The 20,852-nt window shown below is 51.5% G+C and overlaps 7 protein-coding genes across 7 annotated transcripts; 4 read left to right on the top strand and 3 right to left on the bottom strand.

The window, feature by feature from the left end:
- Positions 1-3,928: 3,928 nt before the first annotated feature.
- On the top strand, positions 3,929-5,055 carry BKA67DRAFT_653600 (uncharacterized protein; the record flags this gene model as incomplete). Its single annotated transcript, XM_046106394.1, has 3 exons — positions 3,929-4,034; positions 4,115-4,283; positions 4,338-5,055. The coding sequence occupies 3 exons, from the start codon at positions 3,929-3,931 to the stop codon at positions 5,053-5,055; spliced, it is 993 nt and encodes a 330-aa protein (XP_045964552.1).
- Positions 5,056-5,448: 393 nt separating this feature from the next.
- Positions 5,449-7,421, bottom strand: BKA67DRAFT_530514 (uncharacterized protein; the record flags this gene model as incomplete). The annotated part of the gene is made up of 5 exons (XM_046099256.1): positions 5,449-5,871; positions 5,943-6,293; positions 6,368-7,043; positions 7,148-7,216; positions 7,390-7,421. 5 exons carry the CDS (start codon positions 7,419-7,421, stop codon positions 5,449-5,451), a joined length of 1,551 nt encoding a protein of 516 aa, XP_045964551.1.
- A 232-nt stretch (positions 7,422-7,653) lies between these two features.
- Positions 7,654-10,187, bottom strand: BKA67DRAFT_547976 (P-loop containing nucleoside triphosphate hydrolase protein). Its single transcript, XM_046101486.1, has one exon. It carries the CDS (start codon positions 9,907-9,909, stop codon positions 7,810-7,812), a length of 2,100 nt encoding a protein of 699 aa, XP_045964550.1. The 5' UTR covers positions 9,910-10,187; the 3' UTR covers positions 7,654-7,809.
- Positions 10,188-11,148: 961 nt separating this feature from the next.
- Positions 11,149-11,931, top strand: BKA67DRAFT_653597 (synaptobrevin-domain-containing protein; the record flags this gene model as incomplete). Its single annotated transcript, XM_046106393.1, has 2 exons — positions 11,149-11,186; positions 11,259-11,931. 2 exons carry the CDS (start codon positions 11,149-11,151, stop codon positions 11,929-11,931), a joined length of 711 nt encoding a protein of 236 aa, XP_045964549.1.
- A 1,393-nt stretch (positions 11,932-13,324) lies between these two features.
- BKA67DRAFT_530511 (uncharacterized protein) lies at positions 13,325-14,572 on the bottom strand (the record flags this gene model as incomplete). The annotated part of the gene is made up of 1 exon (XM_046099255.1): positions 13,325-14,572. The coding sequence occupies one exon, from the start codon at positions 14,570-14,572 to the stop codon at positions 13,325-13,327; it is 1,248 nt and encodes a 415-aa protein (XP_045964548.1).
- Positions 14,573-15,041: 469 nt separating this feature from the next.
- Positions 15,042-15,734, top strand: BKA67DRAFT_530510 (uncharacterized protein; the record flags this gene model as incomplete). The annotated part of the gene is made up of 1 exon (XM_046099254.1): positions 15,042-15,734. The coding sequence occupies one exon, from the start codon at positions 15,042-15,044 to the stop codon at positions 15,732-15,734; it is 693 nt and encodes a 230-aa protein (XP_045964547.1).
- A 1,454-nt stretch (positions 15,735-17,188) lies between these two features.
- On the top strand, positions 17,189-19,741 carry BKA67DRAFT_51255 (Sec1-like protein). The gene is made up of 2 exons (XM_046097483.1): positions 17,189-17,827; positions 17,887-19,741. Exons 1-2 carry the CDS (start codon positions 17,519-17,521, stop codon positions 19,561-19,563), a joined length of 1,986 nt encoding a protein of 661 aa, XP_045964546.1. The 5' UTR covers positions 17,189-17,518; the 3' UTR covers positions 19,564-19,741.
- The last annotated feature ends 1,111 nt before the right edge of the window (positions 19,742-20,852 follow it).

Genomic DNA, 20,852 nt, shown 5'->3' with positions numbered 1-20,852 from the left:
CAATTCAGGTATAGATGATTTCTTCCATCATATCCTGAATCGCGAGACTCGGTACCGTAGTGGGCAAAATCTTGGTCGAGAAGCCCGTGTTGAGATACGCAAAACGGTCGAGCTAATAGATCTTGCGCATGTGTAAGGTCTCACTAGGCGTCATATCCATATGTAGAGTCAGCCAGAAAGGTTAGTCACAATAAATATATATTATCTTCATATGATAGCATGATACAATTATCAATATGACTATCTCGATGAGACACGCCTACGATATATAGGTCTTAATGCTGTGTGCATGCCATTTAAACTATGCGTAGAAAATTCCACGGGCTAGTGAGCTTCCACTGTTAACACAAAACATTCGTGAGGGTTACTGATACATGATTATACACCATCGAGGATTTTGAACATGGGTACTTTCCATTGTAATATTGGTCGTTGTTTTCCTCGTCTCCTCCGGTGCAACGGGTCTTTGGCCGATATTATGGTAAATACAGTGGCTTGCTCTTAGCAAGCCCCTGTGGACGAGACAAATAACTACAAGAAAATAGATATATCACGGTTTCTTAATGAATAGTTACTGGAAACGATGTAGTGAAATAGGTGGCGATCCTCACTTGGTAGACGTAGCAACTTGTGACACGAACCGAGAACTTTTGTGTGTCATATCAAGCTAGGTATTCTATTATATTAGTACTAGTGTCCTCCAACCACCGCGTAAGCCAAAAAAAGAAGAAAGAAAAAACATAAGTCAGGTTTCCTCACGTCCTAAACAACCCCCGGACCCATTCCCAGCTGAATTCTACCCGTGGTACGGGAATATCAATATAGTCCCAGTCGGAGGCGTCGACGAAAGCCGCACGGCTGTAACTATTACTTACGGCCCACTGTAACCTCCAAGTCAGCGTTTCACCACTTTTGTCATACTAAGCAAAGTACACAAGCGAGTCCTGAAAGCTGTCTCCCAACGCATCCAGAGAGGTGCTGCAGAGTATAGAAGATATCAGAGGAAGATTACTCACAGCTTTGAACCTACGCCCCTCAGAGAGAAGGACCACCATGTTCAGCAGGATCAAGGCTAGCAGAAGCGACCTCAAGAGCCAGGTAAAGACATCGGGGCTCGTGGTGACCCCCGTCCGCCAAAGAGCGTGGCGTGTCATGGACAGATCGAAGCGCCGAAATTCCGAGCACAGTTTTGTCTTCTTTTTCTTCTTCCGGATGGAGAAGTTTGGTTACGGCTAATCATGTAGAAAACAAGATCGCAAATACCGTTTGGGAGGTCTTTCCAAGGGCGAAACCTGGACTTACATGTACGGCCCGCAAATCTACCTGGAGGCTTTGTCACACTTTTCCTTGTTCCGTATTTGAAAATGTCACGACACGCCTTTCTATCAATTCTGCTTGAAACCCCCCGGAAGAGGCAACCGGTTAGTTATTGTCACTTTGTTTAAGTAGGCCCTCTCTAGGTATAGGACGTAAGGCACATGCTTTATGGTTTTCCGAATTGATCCGCAGCTGTGTAGCAAGCTATTGTATAAAAGTATCTTAATGATAACAAGTGGCGGAATAGTTACGCGATACGGGAGGATAAACTGTTATGACCTGATCAGAACAGCCGTTTCTGATAGATACTGTGTGTTGTCCCATTATTTTATATGCTGCGATGTCGCCTTTGTATTTATAAGTAACCGATTATCTCGAGAGAAGAATCTATAATATTAGAGGACGGGATATGTCCAACTATCTTTCAATTTTGCCATCTGGCCAATTCAGGAGGAAGTCTTCCACTCACAAAACACCACAACGAACCCACATCTATCCAGGATTATTCCCATTACCTCAATGGTTATAATTACCAAAAGATTTGTGCAGCCTATAAGTTCTCTTTTTCCGAGAAGAAGTAATCCGGCGACGCAGCGCTCGTTGTGCTTGAGAAATGATGAAATATCATCCAGTACCGGAGACAGCGGCCCCCATCCATAAGTGTCAGGGCCATCATGCTGTTCATGTATTGGCAGAGTCGGAGCTCGTCATCACCGCATAAGTGCCTGCGCAGCATGACACATCTCGTGTATAGGCAGTCGGATCAGATATGCTCTAGTCTAGTGAGAGATCCGAACCACGTGTAGTCCTGCGCATGGTACATGCTCGTCGAGTCACGAATAGATGCTCCAAAGAGTCAAAGCCACGCGACGGGTCTTTATTCGAGTGGTTCTAACATGTATGTCTGCGCTGTACTGGATTTATTTTTCGGTTCGGGAACGTGCCAACGGCTCCCTGTCTTACTTTCTGGCCAAACGATGCCATTGGTCTACCTGTTATACGTTATTGTCCAAGCCCGGAGGTGCCAGTTGCCTCATGAGTTACTCTTTATCGCCTACTGATGTGCCTGCTGGGCCAACCTCACGGAACGTTCTCCCCTGAGTGTCGAAAGACATGTAGATCACATCAGATAAATGCCAAGTCACAAATCGACCAAGTCGCAACAAGTCCCCATGTTGACCCCGGCACGTATCTATGGAACAGTCGAAGGTTTTACTAGATCTTCATACTAATTAGAATCTGAAGATCGATAATATGGGATATTATCGATATTAGATTTCATCAAGTCGGGTAAATTCGAGCATTCACTAGTCTCACTGCGATGATTTATCTTACCTTATATTATATTTCGGTGATTCAAAAGGTACACCGAATCTAGTAAATTTCGAGGTTATTCTATGGTATCAATTGCAGCCGGTCAGATCCGACGGTGACCTCTCGTGAACGAATTATTGTATGCTCCACTTACTACTTACTCATCACCATCATAGCCTGAATTGCCCATATCATCCTACCTCGTTCCATAAGTTTCCGCACTCGATCCAAAGGGGTCTTACAATGTCATCCTCGATTGCAATTGTTGGGAGACTCTTGGGCAGAGGGTTGAGGGGAAGTCCTATGCCCAACACGTGCCAGGAAGGCATGTGAACAGTTGGGAGCGGACAATGTGAGTTTGTCTTGCCCCAAGCCATGGGCAAAGGACAGCCTCATTATAATCCAGTGAATCGGTCAACACACGGTCTAACAGGAATTCTACAGTTTCCGAGTGGCGGTCAGGCACACAGCTGGCGTCAATTGATGAGAAAAGGCCACGGTCAGAGATCCACCGTGTTAAAGCCGCTCTCATCTCAGTACTAACCATGAAACAATGGTACAGGGAAGCTCAGGGTCTTATTCAGTGACGTGAGGTTCGTGGATGTAGCGTCGTCATGAGTAAGACAGGAGCAGTGGGGAGTCTACTGCAGGCACTAGGGGTAGGCCGAATGCAAGGTTTCTGGATGTAGGCAGCTGGTCGCAAGTGGCAGGTCGGGTCAGTCTCCACGGTTCTTCGCCGACGAACACATGAGCCTTATCTGCAGTACTACGAACTTACATGACTCCCTGAGATCGAAGAGCTGTCACGAGGGCAGCTGGGCTCTGAAATAGCATGATGGGGTTCTATTGCATCACTTTTGAAGGCTTAGCCAGGAGTCGTCTCTTTGGTCGCTGGGACGGGCCCCAGCTGACAATTTGAGATTAGCGGTGAAGCGAGTGGCCGGCCGGTGACAACACAGAGATCGGTTGCGGTGTGGACCCTGAGGCTTCACAGTGCATTGGTGGAGGATGCCGCGGGACGGCGAAATCAGCGTATCGCATCGCGAACTGACTGCATCGCGGTGGATCGGTGGAGTTGGGCAGCACTACCTCACAGGTTGCAGCTCCTGCAACTTGACACATGGCGCTGGGCGGTCGGGGGAAATGCTCGACAGAGGCCGTCGATTGATTTGATGAAACCACCGCAATCGCTTTGCCCGTCCGTGTGGTGGCACGCCAAACATAAAGCTCTCCAGTCGGTTTCTGCCAGCTAACGATACCTCCCGTTTCTCTTCCTCCTCGCCCTTAGAGTCAACCAATGCCGCCTAGCAATACCATCAGAACAGCCGACTCTGGATTCAGGGACGATGATGCCTCCGGATCATCTAAATCAACCCAAGATTTGAGTGCCGATCACCCGCTCGGTGCGTCCCATCGGGGAATTCCCCCACACCACATACAGACTCCCAGCAGAATAGCTAACGGTTGCATTTTTTTTTTCCAGCTAGGAAAGGGTACGAAATAGGGACCGCGGAGGGCCTCCAGGTCGGAGACGTGTTTGAGTTCCTCTGGGCGGACTCTAATGAGTTCGAGTGGGAATGGAAATGCCTCGGATATGTTCGCTTCATCGTTCTGAGACATAGCGACACATTCCCCCATCATGCGGTGTGCATGTGAGTACTTGGATAACTTGGGGGTTCTGACACAAAATGATTGACTCGTCAAAGCCCTATATCAGTCGGCAGCAGGCACAAATTTGCAAAACCTGGTATAGACTCCAGCCAGCAAGGATTCATCTTTGACGACGACTGCCCGGACCAGTGGCGTGAGAAGCTGGAGGAGCGCAACACCCTGCATTTCCCGCCCGTCGGCATCGAGCTGAACAAGGGCAAGTTCCGGGTCAAGGACGACTCGCGCGCCAACTATGCAGACATCATCGAGGTCGACCACGACTCGCAGGTCATTGTGGTTGGAACCGTGGTGCGGTACTTTGATCGCCTGCGACGGAGCGTCAACAAGGCGGTCATGCGCAACATCCTGAAAAAGGCCCTGTCCGACTACCGCTCAAAGAGGGACAGCGAGAAGGCGCCCAAGATCGAGCCCTCGGTCGTCGGCGAGCCGGACGAGGACGAGGCCGAGGAGCCGGACAACCAGTACACCCATGAGCGGCCTGAGTCGAGAGCCGAGTCCCGCCCGGAAGTAGAGGCATCGACCCCGCGGGAGCGACCTGCCAAGCCATCCGCTGCGGACCAGGAGAAGAGAGACGATGTAAGGGCCACCACCTCCACCATGAAGCTTCCTCAATCCAAGGCACGGAAGAAGAGCACCGTCGAGTCATCTGAGTCAAGGCCCAAGATGGACGACGCTCGATCTATGAGAAAATCCAGCTACGAGACTTTGGCATCATATAATAACGTTGCATTGGCAGGACGAAAGAGTAGCTAGTCGCTTTGGTTATTATCATCAGCATTTACTGGAACTGGCAAGACGATAGAAGCATAGCATTACAACCCTGTACATTTCATTAATGCAATCCTACGAAGTTTATGACCCCTGTACACTGCGGCAACTTCATACCTGGTTATTAGAAACGCGCAGTGAATGAGGCCTCTGTCGCCTTTGGACTATGATAAATGCCATGGGACGCAACTCCTTTGCTTTGGTTTATACTCATTCTTCATCCATGCAAGATACCTTGTTTCAAAGAATTCAACAATAAGCTACTGCGTTCGGGGGCATCTCTAAACAAATTCCGACAAGAGCTTCATTCCTGAACGACAGTCTTCTTCATCAATCTGTCAAATCTCCGGTGCTCATGGCTCGCGCGTCCACTAGATGTCAGCGTCTCGACCTCGGTAAAGAATCCTCACCATCACTGGTCTCCAGTTGGCTGCTCCTCTTTCTGCGACCGTGATACACGCAGACTTCCGTACCGCCGCTCTTGTATTTCTTATTTGCCGGACACATGGGGCTCGTCGGCAGATGCTCTGGTAGATTAAACTCGAATGGCTTCCGACCCATACGCTCCCAGCGAAGCGTAGCCGCAGGTACTTCCCACCACTCACGAGGTTTTAGCTTCTGTTGGTGGAGAGATCCGGTAACTTCCTCCGCCGTTTTCAATTTAGGAGGCTCCACGGCTCTAGGAGGTACGGGAGCACGATTGTTGGCATCGGGAGGTATAGTTTCCGTGAAGAACGAGTAGGCAACACCCGCTTCCCTGAAAGGAGTCCGAAGAGGAGGTGTCCTGATACGTCTTGCTTCCTTTATAGGAAGATGTGAGTTACGAAACAATATTATCTCCGATGTGGCTCAAATCTTCTCAGACTACTCACGTTTCCTGGATACATCTCGTCGCGATCATCAGGTCTGCAACTTTTAATTGTCAGGAAGTCCGAGGCTGGAGACGAATTCGGCGTGTGCCCACGAATCATCTCTCGAATCGAACTGGAGACGCTCTCGACCGACTCTTTCGAGAATCTGCGCTGCCATGGTGCAAGCCCAAAGAGCTTGCGTTGACGCGACTTGTGGCCATTCGAAGGGCTCCCAGCGTCGTCACGGTCGCGCAGCAAGGACGGAACTCGTGTGATTCCACCGTGACTGTGATTTTCAAGTTGTGAAGTGGCACCTGCTATCGTCGAGGCCGTATAATTGCTGGTGTTTGTGGGATGGCGCTTCAATTTGTGCTACTATCTTCAGTGCCTGCCGATTTCGGAACAACTGATAAAACTTGTTTAGGATCGCATTGTGGGCAACGTACCTCTTTGGTTTTAGGTTTTAGGCCCATGATGGATTTCATGGTTTGGAAAGGGGATGGCATAGGGCTCTTCTTGACTAAGTTCTCTGTTGGCTGGATAGAAGTTGCCCGATTAACCGTGGCGGGTCGTGTCGTCTCGTTTGAGGATCTATACAGTGGTGATTCGTGGGTCAAAGACAAAGGGCTACTTGTGATCACCTTGCCAGCATACATGGCCGCTCTGCTGAGTACCCACGGACTGTCAGTAAACTTCGATTCTTCGCTCGTACCTCTTTCCAAACTCGGTCGTTGCAAGGAGAGTACATGATCGGCTTCGCTCAGAAATGGACTTGGCAGTGGAGCATTGCTTCCCAGCATTGCCGCTCGACTAATCGGGTCCTTTGGATTCAGATGGTGCAAATTGTCTGTGGGACTGAAACGGTCACCGCTGCCGCTTTTTTCTGTTTGTCCTGAGCTCGACTTCTGAGATCTATTGCGCCATTTGAGGTTGAACTTTGCGTTTGAGATGAAGTCAACACGCTCCCTCTCCGCCCAGTATCCTTCGGGGAACCAGACCCATTCGAAACCCTCCTTTGCCAGACGAGGAGGGTCGATCACAGCTCTAGGCGTGACCGGTGCACTACTGTTGAAATCATATTGCACCTCCCTGGCGGACGGAGAAGGCTTCGATGGGGATGGACTATGGGCGAGAGGGTTAAGCGAAGCTATTCGGCTTGTCGGTCCATCATACGAAGAAGCGGTGCGCGCAACCGAAGGACGTTGCTATCGAGTGCCTGGTCGCACGTCCTCTGTTGGTACTGTCTTCGGACTGTAGTCGTCCTTTTCTCGCCACGCCATGGCGGGGCTAATTGCCTAGAAGGGTAAGGAATAAAGTTGATAGAGCTAGAAATGATTGCTGAAGACGTCTGTGGGGGGCAAAATTATGTATTTATAATAGATGAATCAATATAGGTACGCTGTGGAGAACTGATTCGCAATGTTGTTCGCAAGCCCGGCGAAGCCCGCACAGGGCATGAAAGACTCACCAGATCTCGGGTTCAGGTAGTAGAGACGTCATGACGTATTGTGTTCCTGATTGTCACGGGCCTCGACGGTCTCAACCCAGGTCGGCACCTACTTACATACTCTTCGAGCAAGGACCTGTTGACATATCTCATACGAGGCAGGAGCTATGAAGAGCCCTGGCTCCAGCTAGCAACATTACATTGACGAATGAGCAATAACTTAGCGGGAAGGAAAGGCCATGAAAGGGCTGTACGACATTATCAACAAAAAGAAAACGTCAAATCTGATGCAAAAAGGGGCATTTCTTTGAGTTATCGTTGATGGTGTTAGATATCAGTATATACCTATACACATAATCTACATCGCTATACCTTAAGCAGTACGTCGCAATAAATATGGTACATAACCTTGAACTCCGTCCATGCAACATAAAGTGGATTTTATACAGTCGTCTTCTCGTTGGTTTTGGTGGACACTTGAACCTCGGCGGGATCTTGGAAAAGGGGTTCTTCATGTCCCTCTTCGTTCCACTCGCCCGGACCTTCGTGTCCGGGTCGGTCAGAGTCCTGATCGGATTCTCTGCCGTCCTCACCAAGAATGGTCTTCTTCTTACGCTCTTGCTCGCGAGTCTGCTTTCGGATTTTGGCGTTCATGGCCCTTCGACTTTTCTCGGACACAGCCATCTCACCCAGATGCTGGTTGATCTTAGTCTCGACCATTTCCTTGACGTGGAATGCAAGGCTCTGGCTACGGAAGACGCCCGAGTATCGGTAGCTAAGCCACAGGTACAGAGTTATGGTTTTGTGAAGGGCCTCCAGCTTGCGAAGATATTCGTTGGCACCTAGAACATACGTATCCTTGGTGGTATCTAGAAGCCCGAGCTCGATTTCCGGGATGTCCAGAAGGTAACCACCTCCCATATCAGAGACGCACTTGGCGAAAGCCTTGACTATCCTGGGCCCATTGCTTTCCCTCAGGAACACGGGAGCGTTCAGGAAAACGCAGCGGTCATAGACAGACATTGGGAATTCCTGGATCAGGTCGGCAACTTCAACGATCTCGCCTAGATTGCACATATGAAACCGGGAGGTTATCCTCGCAATGTCATAGATTCGCAGGATAATGTAGCTGAAGGGCGTATTTGGAGGAAAATAGGTGGAAAATCGTTCAAGAACAGACGGCGGCACTTGAATACCTGCCGACTTGATCTGCTGAGGTTCTTTAGTGAAGGCCCGTTGAATATTATCAAGGTCTTCGTCCTCCATTGCAGTCACCAGACCGATCTGGCCTTTGGGCGCTGGTGGAGGCCCGCCGATCTTCTTGTCACCCTCAACGCCCGCATTGACTGCCTGTTGTGCTGTCCTGTAACGGCCGGCACGACCACCAATTTGCTTGATATCTGATACGGACAATTTCGCATATCCAAACTTGTTCCGCTTATGCGTCGCCTCGAATACAATGCGCTTGATTTCGAGGTTCAACCCCATGCCGATGGCATCACTTGCGGCCAAGAAGTCGTAATCATTGTTGGGATCATTGAACAACGCAGCTTGCTGTGCTCGCGTCTCGGGAGGGAGGCCACCATAAACGATGGCACAGCGCTTTCCAGTGGCCTTCTCGATTTGAGTTTTAAGGGCGTGAATGCCGACTCTCGAGAATGACACGACAGCATCTCCCTTTTCAAGTTGCTTCAAGCTTCCGAGACTCTTGTCCATAGCCTCCAAGGGGCTAAGTCGTTCGTAGCGATGAATTTCTACCTTGTCGCCCGTGAGCCGACAGAGGTCACGGATCAGCTCGACGGCACGCTCCTCGCCGCACAGGTGGACCTCTTTGGCCTGAACACCAAGAACGGCTTGAGTCCACGCCCAACCTCGCTCTTCATCTCCGATCATCTGAATCTCGTCGATGACGGCGACGTCCATTTGAAAATTTAAGGGAGTCATCTCCACGGTACAGCTCCGGAAATAGTTATCGACGTCTGGAATGCGCATTTCTTCTCCCGTAATCAAGGCGCAGTTTTTGCCCTTGGCGGTAAAGCGCGAGTAAACCTCGTGGGCAAGCAGGCGCAGAGGGCCGGCATATACGCCCGACTTTGCATTTTCCAGTGCTTTCAGGGCGTTGTATGTCTTTCCGGAGTTGGTAGGGCCAACATGCATATGTATGGTGCGCTGGAGAGCTCTTGTTGCTGGGAACCACTCGTAGGGGTAGCGAAAGTCGGCAATATTCTTGTGGGTCGCGGTGATGTTCTTGGAGAAGCGAGCGCGCATCAAGAAGTTGTAGAAGGCGTACTTGATTTCGTTGGACAGGGCCTTGATGTCTCCCTGTACGAAGGCGTTTCGCAGGCTCCAGAAGAGGGGGTTGTCGGCTCGACTTATGGCGTTCTGTGTGCTCGCCAACTCGCAGGACTTGTCGACGGCGGTCTTGAACAGTCCGGCCTCGCGATCGTAGTCGAGGATACTGTCTATGCCAAAGGACTGGTATTCGGCTTTCTTCTCTTGCCAACTTCCGGTGGTGGCTATGAAATTGTCGACTCTTGTCATCGCTAACTTGCGAAAGATCTCGTACGTCCGCTGGGCCTTCTTGTTGGCATCGCCGCCGCGTACACCACGGTTATCGGCGTGTCCTTTGACTCTCTCATCTTGTTTGTATTGCTGTTTTATCCTGCTGGCCTGTTTCTCCTTGAAATAGTCTTTCGGATTCCGTTGCGACCGGTCTGGGTTCTAAACAAGGTCAATCAGAACAAATGTCTATCAAGATGAATGGATATCCAGATCAGGACATGTAGAAGACGATAGGGTCTGGTCTACGTACGCGTAGGATGGTGGCGGTAGTAGAAAATGCATTGTTGCGACAAGCTCGAGATGCAAAGCTCTTATTAGCCCGTGCAGCTCTGGAAAAGGATAGCATGGCCGCTGGTCAAAGAACAAGAACTCATGATAGGATGGCCTCCCTCATCTACAGGTATAAGTAGGAGTAGGAGTAGAAGCAGAAGTAGAGGTAGAAGCACAATCAATGTCATAAGAGGGCTGCATTGAAGTTCCAACTTAGATTCACTGGGGGCGTGGACTAACTGTACGTTCGTTCTCGAAGCGTCAAATGGGGTTTAGCACAGTCCAATTCAATGACTTGAGCATCACAGGCGACAACGGGGGGTAGATTTTTTTTTCTCCTTCTTCTTTTCTTTTCTTATCGAGCCCGCGAGTCCAGCTATCTATCTACATACACATCTCTCTGTCCATGCCATGCCATGCCATGTTTACGTTTTTGTTTCTAGCGCGATGCGTCTATCCATCATGTAAGATAAAGCTAAACAAAATAAAAAATGTTGCATACATGCTTGGGTTAGTTAGGTTTAGTCACCCCGAACGGAGGAGTGCTGTGCATTTTGGCCAAATTGACGGATCACCAGCGGCAAGTTTGCAGGTTTGCAGGGGTCAGGCTCAGCGCTTCTTCTCCTTCCATCGTCCCCCCGGTCCATGGCAGCGTCATCCTGCAGAGCATTTATTTAATGGTAATGACACCCCCCAACTCACCCACTCACTTCGAGGTGGGAACGTCCACCGCCAGGCCTTCAGATCCATTTATCGTACAGTACAGTACATAGCTACCGTACTTGTAGGCCCATATCATTCAACCCGAGGTTAGGTTACTAAATTAAATACACCTATACTGCCTTGCACCTCAACTTCATCATCTACAGTACACACCGCGCAACTATTTAATATCAAGAGACCGCGAGAACGCCACCGGCAGATTGCGCGATAGCAACAACAACCAAGATGGCGTCCTCTTCGGCACCCAAGACGCCGCTGTACTAGTATGCCAACCTCTAGAATAGAATGCAATACAACACAACGCAATACAGTAGAATGTTGACCAGACCTCACAGCGCCTGCATAGCCCACAACACCACCATCCTCTCAGAATGCACAACCAGCGCCTCGAGCCAGACCTCGTCGCTCTCTTCCCTCGTTCTCCCCAAGATCACCCATGACACTCCACAGAAGATGACCTTCACCCACGGTTCCTACCACATCCACTACATATCGGAAGCGCCCTCGTCGCACCCCGACAACCCCTCCGCCGGTGGCCTGACCTTCCTCGTCATCGCCGACTCCTCCCTCGGCCGCCGCATCTCCTTCGGCTTCCTGTTCGAGATCCGCAAGCGCTTCCTCGGCGACTACGCTGACAGCCACTTCTCCGACATGCCCAACTATGGCGCAGGCTCCTTCAACGCCGAGCTGAAGAAGCTCATGGTGGACTACGGCACCACCTCGGGTGGCCAGCAGGACGCCATCACCAACGTGCAGAAGGAGATGGACGATGTGAGGGGCATCATGACCAAGAACATCGAGGGCTTGCTGGAGAGGGGCGAGAGGATCGACTTGTTGGTCGACAAGACGGACCGGCTGGGCGGGAGCGCTCGCGAGTTCAGGGTCAGGAGTCGGGGGCTGAAGAGGCAGATGTGGTGGAAGAACGTCAAGCTGATGGCCATGCTATCATTTGTGCTGGTGCTGATCATCTTGGCCATCGTCATCGCCGTCAAGAACACCTTCTCATGAGGAGGAAAACGCGTACACTACGTGGGAGCCGTGGGACTCGGGCAACGCCTGTTTCTTTCCGCGAACCCCTCCCTACAAGGCACTTTCTTTTCTCGAATACGATACACCGGCACTGGCGTTTTGAAATGGTATACATGTATTATCTGGGTGTACATTTGTTTTAGCCAAACCTCTTAGTCAATGCAAAACTATTCAATCCTTCGATTCGCCTGCACCAAAATTTATGCGCAGCTCCTACCGCCGCTTACGACTCCCAATTTGAACATTGTAGGGAGCCATATACAGCGATGACAGCGATCTCCAAGGTAGCCTAATGCTGAAACCCTGTCGAAAAAAAGAAAAAGAAAAAAAAAGTCTTGCACGGTTTCACACACACACACACATATATATCGTGCATCTTTCCTTCCCCAAGACGACGACGACGGACCATGACGACTATAACCTCGGCCCACCCTTGGGATAGCCATAGCCCAAGGCGACGGGGCTCGCCAGCGCCGCATCCACCACCAAGGGTGCTCTTTGCAGGTTCTCGGCGAAGAACACCGGGTGTAGCACCGCCGGGTTGTGTTTTGCCGCCGCCACTGCCGCGGCCGTCTCTGAGGCGGCCTGGAGTCCCTTCATGACCGGCATCGAGGGCTGCAGCGACTGGATCGGAGGCGGCGCCACTCTGATTGGATGCGACATTGTTTCTGTGGTCGCTGATGATTTGACCGGGTTGCGATGGTAAGCTGGTACCGTGTTCTTGGTTTCGAGGTTTGCACCGGTTTCATAGAAAGGTTTGGCTCTACCCAGGTTGGTATCGAATCTTATCAGTGTTTTGGTTGAGAGGAATATCTATGATTATGTACAAAAATGTTGACGTCGTTTTCCGACACTGCTCCGAGAGCTGCTGCGAAAGCTAAAAGCTGGGGGAAGCTCGACACCCCACAAATGATTGCGAGCCGTCTTCAACGTCACCTTCACGTCCCCCATATGGATTGCCGGGATTATGATAACGATAGACTCTTTTTCTATTCGCGATCGGATGCTCTAGTCACATGTTTGTTCTGGAACTACAGATATTATAGTGAGTTCGTTCGTAGCCCCGTGTCTATAGTCAACTGCGGTAGACAATTACAATTCCTAAACAGGAAATGCCACCCGCGTGACATTGTCGGGTTGTAAATGGCGTCTCTCTGTGGAGCAAAGCCTCGGCTGGGATCCCGATTGTCAGTGAGACAACACTCTGCTCGTCGTGACATTGCGCAGGACTTTCTGGGGTCGCTCGGCTGCAGCAAATCATTGCCGCCACGCAAGATCGCATTTGCAGAAGCCCGTTTCGACAGCCAAATGAAGCGGCGCGCCGTAACGCAAGCTACCTAGACGTACTTTCCCTAATAGTCCATGGGCTACCTCATGTCGCTTTCTTGCTCTTTCTCCTTGACTTGGCCTTCTCGGCCTCTTTGCCCTTCTTGATTGTGTCGACTAGAGCCCCAATGTCATTTGCCTTCTCAGCATCTTGTCTTTCCTTTTCCTTCAACTCCTCGTTCTTTTTCTCGAGGGCACGTAGAGCAGCCGACTCCCTTTCCGTCTTCTCGATCAACTTGTCGCTTGCTTTCCATAGCTCTTCAGCAACCTTCTCATCCTTGACATCCACTCTTGCGAAATCGACCTCTATGCACTCTTTCAAAAATTTACCGCCGGGGCCGCGCACAAGACTTTGTTCCAGAGCGGCATAGAGGACCGTTTGAGCACCCATTTCGGCACTCTTGAGGAAGAGCCAGGGTACAAAATAGCCCGCCACGTATAGAAACAAGCCCCAGATAGAGCCCCGGGTAAGCCAGCGTCGCATGCCAGGAGTACGTGCTAGGCCAGGATCGACGAAGAGAACCCTGGCAGTCATAGGCAACTGGTCGGGACGCTTATACGAATCCAAGTGCTTCTGGTATGCTTGACCGAACGACATCAAAGCCAGCTTGCTCCTCGCGTATGCTCTGCTGGGCGTCCAGCTTTTCTCGTCCAGGTCTACCGACAAAGGTGGTGCCGAGATATAAGCCGAACAGGTGGGAATGATGACACGGACATCGCGATCGAAAGGCTGGGCTTTGATGGCCGGGTTCAGTATGCTGATCAAGTGGAAATTCGCCAAGTAATTGACCATCCAGGTCTCCTCGATGCCTTCCTCAGTCTGCATCCTCTTGGACCCCGGTGGTGTAAGTGTCGCGGCGCACAGTATTATCATATCCAAGCGCCTCGGGGGCACATTGTCAACCCATTTGGTGGCAAACTTTCGAATGCTGTGCAGGGAAGTCAGGTCGACCTGCTCGGCGTAGATCATCTCGTTGCCCGTCTTGTCTCGCATCTGGCCAACGAAGTCGGCCAGAAAGGGATTGGAAGGCGGCAGCCGTGTGAGGAGAACGATCTGTGCTCCCCGTTCCGCCAGTCCCCGGGCGGTCTCTGCGCCTATTCCCGACGTTCCTCCTGTAATCATGATGACCCTTCCGTGCATGTCCCTCTCGGCCTGGTTGAGCATGCCGCCGCAGTAGGTCTTGATTGCGTAGAGCGTTCCCACAACGACGACGGCGGCGAATATGTATCGGAGGTCGGGCATCCATTCCGGGAGGCCATCGAAGAGTACGCTCTCGAGGAAGGGGAGAGGCATTATGGCGACGGCGACGGCGACTAGTGAAGAAGAAGAAGTTGATGTAAAGACGGGAAGAAGACCAGTTGTTTTATTCCCACATGGCCGACTCGAGAAGCTACCTACTACGAGTTCACGTCAGACTACTGTAACCTTGGCTCGTTAAAGTCGGACAATATTCCCTTCCCCTGGAAAGTGCTGGTGCAGGCGGCGTATCTGTCGTCAGCTAGCAGGCTAAAATTGGTTTGGATTTCCAATTGGTGTCCCGGGGGAACTCCCTCAGCGCAAAGGCGAGGCGCAGCGATCCAAGGACTTTGACAGGGGCCCATAATTAATAAGCTTTAGCGCTGGGTTTATCTATAGGTGGCGGCTCTTCCCTCTTCTGCCACTGCAGGACTGCCGTTTACTGCCGCCCCGCGACGTTATCTCCGACTTCTAGATCTTGGCCGGGTACTTTCGCTCAGGCCTGCCTCGCTTTCATTTTTCAGTCATGGCGTCTGGACACAGATATAATGAAGAAGACGAAGACGAAGACGAAGACGAAGAATCGCCGCTGCATTCTCAGCGGACCTTTGGAGCAGGCCTGTACCGCAAGCCTATCGCGTTTCTGCCGGCACAGGCAGCCGGTTTGACCACAGCCAGCGAAAAGCCTGCCTCATCACCGTCGGCTGCAGATCTATATCTCGGCATCGTCTTTTCCCAGACCGAGGAATCGGAGGCCACAACGTCACACTCTGTGCCCCCTCGGATATGTGAAGTTTGCGAGTTGCCGATAGGCGACGAGGGTGTAGGCACTTCAGCAAAACCACACGCCAGACGGCACGAAGCTACACTTGCACATCAAGTATGTCTCCCCCATTCCCATCCACCCTCCGCTCTGGACCGTTCCCGCATGGGTCTCTCGGTGTTGCAGTCACAGGGCTGGGACCCTGATTCGAGAAAGGGCCTTGGATCTGCGCAGCAAGGCTTGCAGCACCCAATCAAGGCCAGGGAGAAGCGCGGTAAGCTCGGCGTTGGGGTCGAGGTACCAAAGAATCTTGAGGTCTACAGGAAGGAAAAACCGCAGAAGCTCGACGCAGGGAAGGTCCGCAAGATGGCTGCAGAAGACAAGAAGCGAAGAGAGAAACTCCACCGGCAGTTTTACGGAAACGTAGACGTGGAGAAGTACTTGGGCGGCGGTTAAGTTATGCACAGACTCGGCGCGTAGCGATCGTGTGCATTATAATAGGAGTTCCGGAATATGGTTTGTGATACCCTGCGGCATGAATATTCGAAGACGGGGGCGGGAAAGCCTGTAGATTACACTCGATTTCAACGACCGTACTATGAGGGTTTGCAATATTAATCTTGACCATGGAGCCTGTTCGTCTGGGGAGGATGACTGCTCAAATTAACAAGGGAGCATTTTTCTTTTCTCATATCAAATAATCGCATACGGGACAAGGGGTTGCGCATTAAGCTGCTCGTTTGACACACACAGAGGAGCTGATGAGTTGTAGCTACAGTAGCTAGCTAAGGTTAGCTTAGTCTAACCTAGCTGGGGCTTGACTACATGATAAGTCGTCGGCCCAACTTCAATCATAATGGATGCGCGGCGGTGGGCCTTTCAAGTATCAAATATAGCGGCGCATCGTGGCAAATGGATTTAACATGTCTTCAAAAGGGGGTTCGAATGGTTGTTTAAACCGTGTCTTCATTCTCGTGGATGAACAGCATATTAAAATGACAGCAGGATTTTGTGCGGAAAGCTGCCCTGAATCTACATTTAAGGTGTACGTTTCTGGAAGTTCACCTACGTACAGACAGCATACTCGTCAGCTTCAGCCGCATCACCCACGACGATTGATCCTGGTTGCCGCTTGCATTCTTTGTGCATCATCTCAAGCTTGAACCCCTGTCCGAAGGTCAAAGTGCAAAGCCCCAAAGCCCCAAAGCCCCCCCACCCAGCCAAAGCCAAAGCCAAAGCCTTAGTCTTAGCCTTGACCACACTGGGAGTTTACAGCAGTTACAGCAGTTACAGCACTCCGGTATCCCGTAAGATAAAATAAGAAGCCCCCCCTTCCCCCTAAAAAGTGGAGGGGCTGCGAATTGCATTGCGGCACTCTTCCAACTGAAACCCCGCCAACGCCAACCCGAGCCGCCATGCTTGAGGCTATCCTTTGAAACGTCACTGACTGTCTTTTGTCTTTCACGCACCCAATCCAAGTCCAGTCTGCAAGTAGCAGCACCTTTGGGAACCACGCCAGCTTGCCAACCTTTGATCTGAGCTGAGCTCTGTTCCTGGTGCTCAACCCTATCGTCAGGCATTCGCGACAGCGTGCCGTCAGGACTTACTTACACCGACACCAGCTCTACCCGCCCAGCCCAGCCTGCCCAATTGAACAGCTCGAGCTCCTTGACATCACCACCAGTCCTCGAAAGAGACCTCCCGTGTCCTGCGCGCAACGAGGAGGCAGACCGCATGCCGCACACCGGACTTCGAACACAACTTGAGAAGCGGACGTCGCATCTCACTGCCAAGGCGGCCCCAGTGCCAAGATGGGTGTATCCATCATTCATGAGCAGCATGAGAGTAAGAGCCGTCCCATCCAAGAGAGCTTCCATTGGGCCAAGATCACACTAGATCCCCAAAGCATTGTGGCTGACCATGCTCTTCTGTTTGCAAACAGTCATCATAGATACCATCAAGCGCATAACTCAGGGAGACGTGAGTTGCACCGGCGGGGAGCTACACATCGGGAGCCGCCATACTGACTGACTCCCTCCGTCGTTGTAGTGGAAAGTGCTCGTGGTAGACGACGAGTCCAAGAAGATCCTCGACAATGTCGTCAAAGAAGATGACATCCTTAACCAGAACATCGCAAGTATGGCACCAAAGGCTTCAAACAAACCAGTGTCTTTCGCGGCGCTAAGACGAGACAAACAGATATCGAGAAGATCGAGGACCGGAGGGAGAAGAACCCCACAATGGACGCCATTTATTTCGTCTCCCCCCAAGAATATGTCGTGGAATGCATAGTCGCCGATATCGAAGCGCGCCGGTACAAGAAAAGCTTTCTGCTGTGGACCGCGGTCCTCGAACCCCAGCTCAGAAGACGCATCGATGCCTCACCTGCCGCGAGGTCCTCGATTGGCGGCTTCGAAACCCTGTCCATTGACTTCTTCCCTCGAGAGTCTCACGTCATCACGTTCAGGGATCCCTGGAGCTTCCCTGTTCTATACCACCCAGCATGCAATGGCTTGGTCGCTAAGCACATGCGGGAGCTGGCTCAAAAGGTAACGGAACCCCCTTCTCGTGTGAGGGTCCCTCTGCAATTGCTCACATGGCAGCACAGATTACCGGCCTCTGCGTGGCCCTCGGCGAATTTCCTAAAGTCAGATATTATCGACCCAAAGCACCATTACACGAGGCCAGCGTTCTGAGCTCCCACTTGGCAAGATTTGTCTCGGAGGAACTAGACGAGTATCTTAGGTGGAACCAGGGATTCCCGCCACAAACGTCGAGGCCACAGGGTGTCTTGCTGGTCACGGACAGGTCAATGGATCTGATGGCTCCACTGGTTCATGAATTCACTTATCAGGCCATGGCACATGACCTACTGCCCATCCAAGACTCTGGAAAGACGACGTTCCATATGACGGTCAATGAGAACTCTCCGGATGCCGAAGAAAAAGACATGGAGCTCAGTGACAAAGACAAGGTCTGGGTCGAGAATCGGCATCGCCATATGAAGGATACCATCGACAAGCTCATGGGCGACTTCCAGAAATTCCTGGACCAGAATCCCCACTTTACCAACACGGACGGCGATACGACAAGTCTCAATGCTATCAAAGACATGCTGGCTGGTCTGCCGCAATTTCAGGAGATGAAAGAGACATATTCACTACATCTCACCATGGCTCAAGAGTGCATGAACATGTTCCAGCATCACAAGCTACCAGATATTGCGTCTTCGGAACAAACCATGGCGACAGGGCTGGATGAGGATTTCCGAAAACCGAAAAACGTTCTGGAAGCCGTCGCCCAGCTTCTTGATGACGATGCGATTTCACAATCGGATCGACTTCGTCTCATCATCATCTACATCATGTACCGCGACGGTGTTATATTGGAGGATATCCAGCGACTTCTTGCTCATGCGGCTTTGCCATCTCAGGATGGTGAAATCATACAAAACCTCGAAATCCTCGGCGCAAGAACGACGCGAGGCTTGAAGGACCCGAAACGAGACACGACTCCTATCTTCCCCATTGATGTAAAGAACGCAATTCCCAACGAAGAGTATGCGCTCTCCAGGTTCCAGCCAGTTCTAAAACCCCTTTTAGAGCATCTTTGTAGAGGTGCCCTCGACCAGACACAGTTTCCATACGTCAAGCCGCCAATCGACCCCAACGAAGACGCCATTATTGGGCAGGGCTCTCTGCGAGCTGCAAAGCCAAGCTGGGCAGGTACGGGCCGTCGCGTGCCAGAGAACCGACAGCGTATCATTATCTTCATGGCTGGTGGTGCTACGTTTTCGGAATCTAGGACCTGCTACGAAGTAGGTAACGCGCTGAATCGTGACATATTCCTCGCCACAAGCCATATGACCACGCCACAACTTTTCGTGAGGCAGGTGGGTGATCTGAGCGTGGACAAACGGCGTCTCGATCTACCTATGGATCGTCCTGCGAGACGTGCGCCTGCACATATCTACGAGCGCCCCGCGCCTCCTCCGCAGGTTGCAGCGCCACCACCACCACCAGGAATGGTTGGTTCTGGTGGGTTGCCAAATCAAAGACGGGTACCGCCAGCGGGAGGACTGCCCGGCGGACCTAGAGTTGGCGGCGCGCCACAGCCACCAACGCAAGCAATGGGCCAGATGAGCTTGGGTGGGACGAACACGCCCCCTCCCGCAAATGGCGGTCTTGCTCGGCCGAGCCCGGGGCCAAGCTCGAGCCCTGCGGTTCCGGAGAAGGAGAAGAAGAAGCGAGGGTTCTTGGGGCTCAAGAAAAAGAGCCACGGGTAAAGTCTTGTCCTCTGGCGAAGAGGCCGAGCGCACAGGCGGATCTGGACATATTGTGTTCTATGATATGGGATTCTTCTTGGACTTTGTAAATGGTGCATAGAAGCATGGCGTTCGAGGCGTAGTCTCCGGCAGAGCAATAGTGTACATAGAATACTGCTTCACCAACGACTCAGTTCTCCCTTCACACGGGCTACTTCTGAACCATGACGGCAGAAATCACGATCAAGCCCCCCACACTTTGATTGGTCACTATGAAAGGTTTGACGAACCCTGAAATTGAAAATGCGCATGCAGCTTAGAGACGCATAACCCTTCGGGACTTGGAGCTTGGAGCTGTCCAATCATCAACTCGAACCATGCATATGCGAGTCTGCTCAATGGACAGGTCCAGATGTATCACGTACTGTACCACAGAAGTTCTTCTCTCCTTGCCAGTGAGGAGTGCTAGAAACGGCAGGCCGGCAGGCACGCAACACCACGGCGTTAGCTGTCTGAGCGCGGAGGAAGGTCTTGTGCGTCCCGGGCCGCCTGGTCCGCATGCGTACGTAAGACCCCGTCGATTTCGCGACCGTGGTTATAGCTAGAACCCCGGCTTATCATGCCGGTCCCTTTGTGCGTCGAAATCCTTTCGCGGATGCCACTACGAGGTCACTGAACATGAGCGGCCTGGTCGCTGTGCGCGCACTTGATGACTTGTCACTTACTTGTCCTCTAAACCGATGGCTCCAAAACAGCCAAAAGTTTCTAGCAACGGTCTTGTTACGTGATCAGCCGAGTCATGGTTTTCTGTCGTCGTCTCCGAGGCTTCGCAACTGGGTTTTCTCATGTCCGACCTGACTGCAGTTTTGAGGTCCTCGCTGGGTGGGGGTGCATGCACAAGTGAGAAATCATACCTAGACGGCGGTAATGTGGACTTGAGAGGCCAAAAATTGCCACAAGTCAAACTGACATTACTTCTTCCCCTTAGCCAAACAAGACGCCATGAGGAGCTCTCAGTGGTTCTAATGCATGCCTGACAAAGAGACCATAAAAGGGCGTTGACAAGCCTATCAACATGCTCTAGTGCCCCCAGAATGCAAGCCGCGGACAAGCGTGACAGATATGCATTCCGCCTCTGGTGCTCGCTCAAGCCAAATGATCCTATCCCTTTCTGAAAACGCCTGCGCAAAATTCAAGAACACTTTTCCCAGGATCTATAAACCATCAAATGTAGAAGACTCTTCTACTTGCCAAAAAGAAATGCGTTGCTTGTCATGCGTCGTGCCCCTGACCACAGTGACCGAATCTGT

The sequence above is a fragment of the Truncatella angustata genome (genome assembly GCF_020726525.1).
Source record: "Truncatella angustata strain MPI-SDFR-AT-0073 chromosome Unknown BKA67scaffold_1, whole genome shotgun sequence".
Classification (NCBI taxonomy): domain Eukaryota; kingdom Fungi; phylum Ascomycota; class Sordariomycetes; order Amphisphaeriales; family Sporocadaceae; genus Truncatella; species Truncatella angustata.
The sequence above is the reverse complement of the archived record's forward strand: the minus strand, read 5'-3'. Positions and strand labels throughout refer to the sequence as shown.

Coding starts and splice junctions, on each gene's coding strand:
- BKA67DRAFT_547976 (XM_046101486.1), bottom strand. CDS start 9,909: ATGACAAGAGTCGACAATTTCATAGCCACCACCGGAAGTTGGCAAGAG.
- BKA67DRAFT_51255 (XM_046097483.1), top strand. CDS start 17,519: ATGGACGCCATTTATTTCGTCTCCCCCCAAGAATATGTCGTGGAATGC. Junction 17,828..17,886: donor TGCGGGAGCTGGCTCAAAAG/GTAACGGAACCC, acceptor ATGGCAGCACAG/ATTACCGGCCTCTGCGTGGC.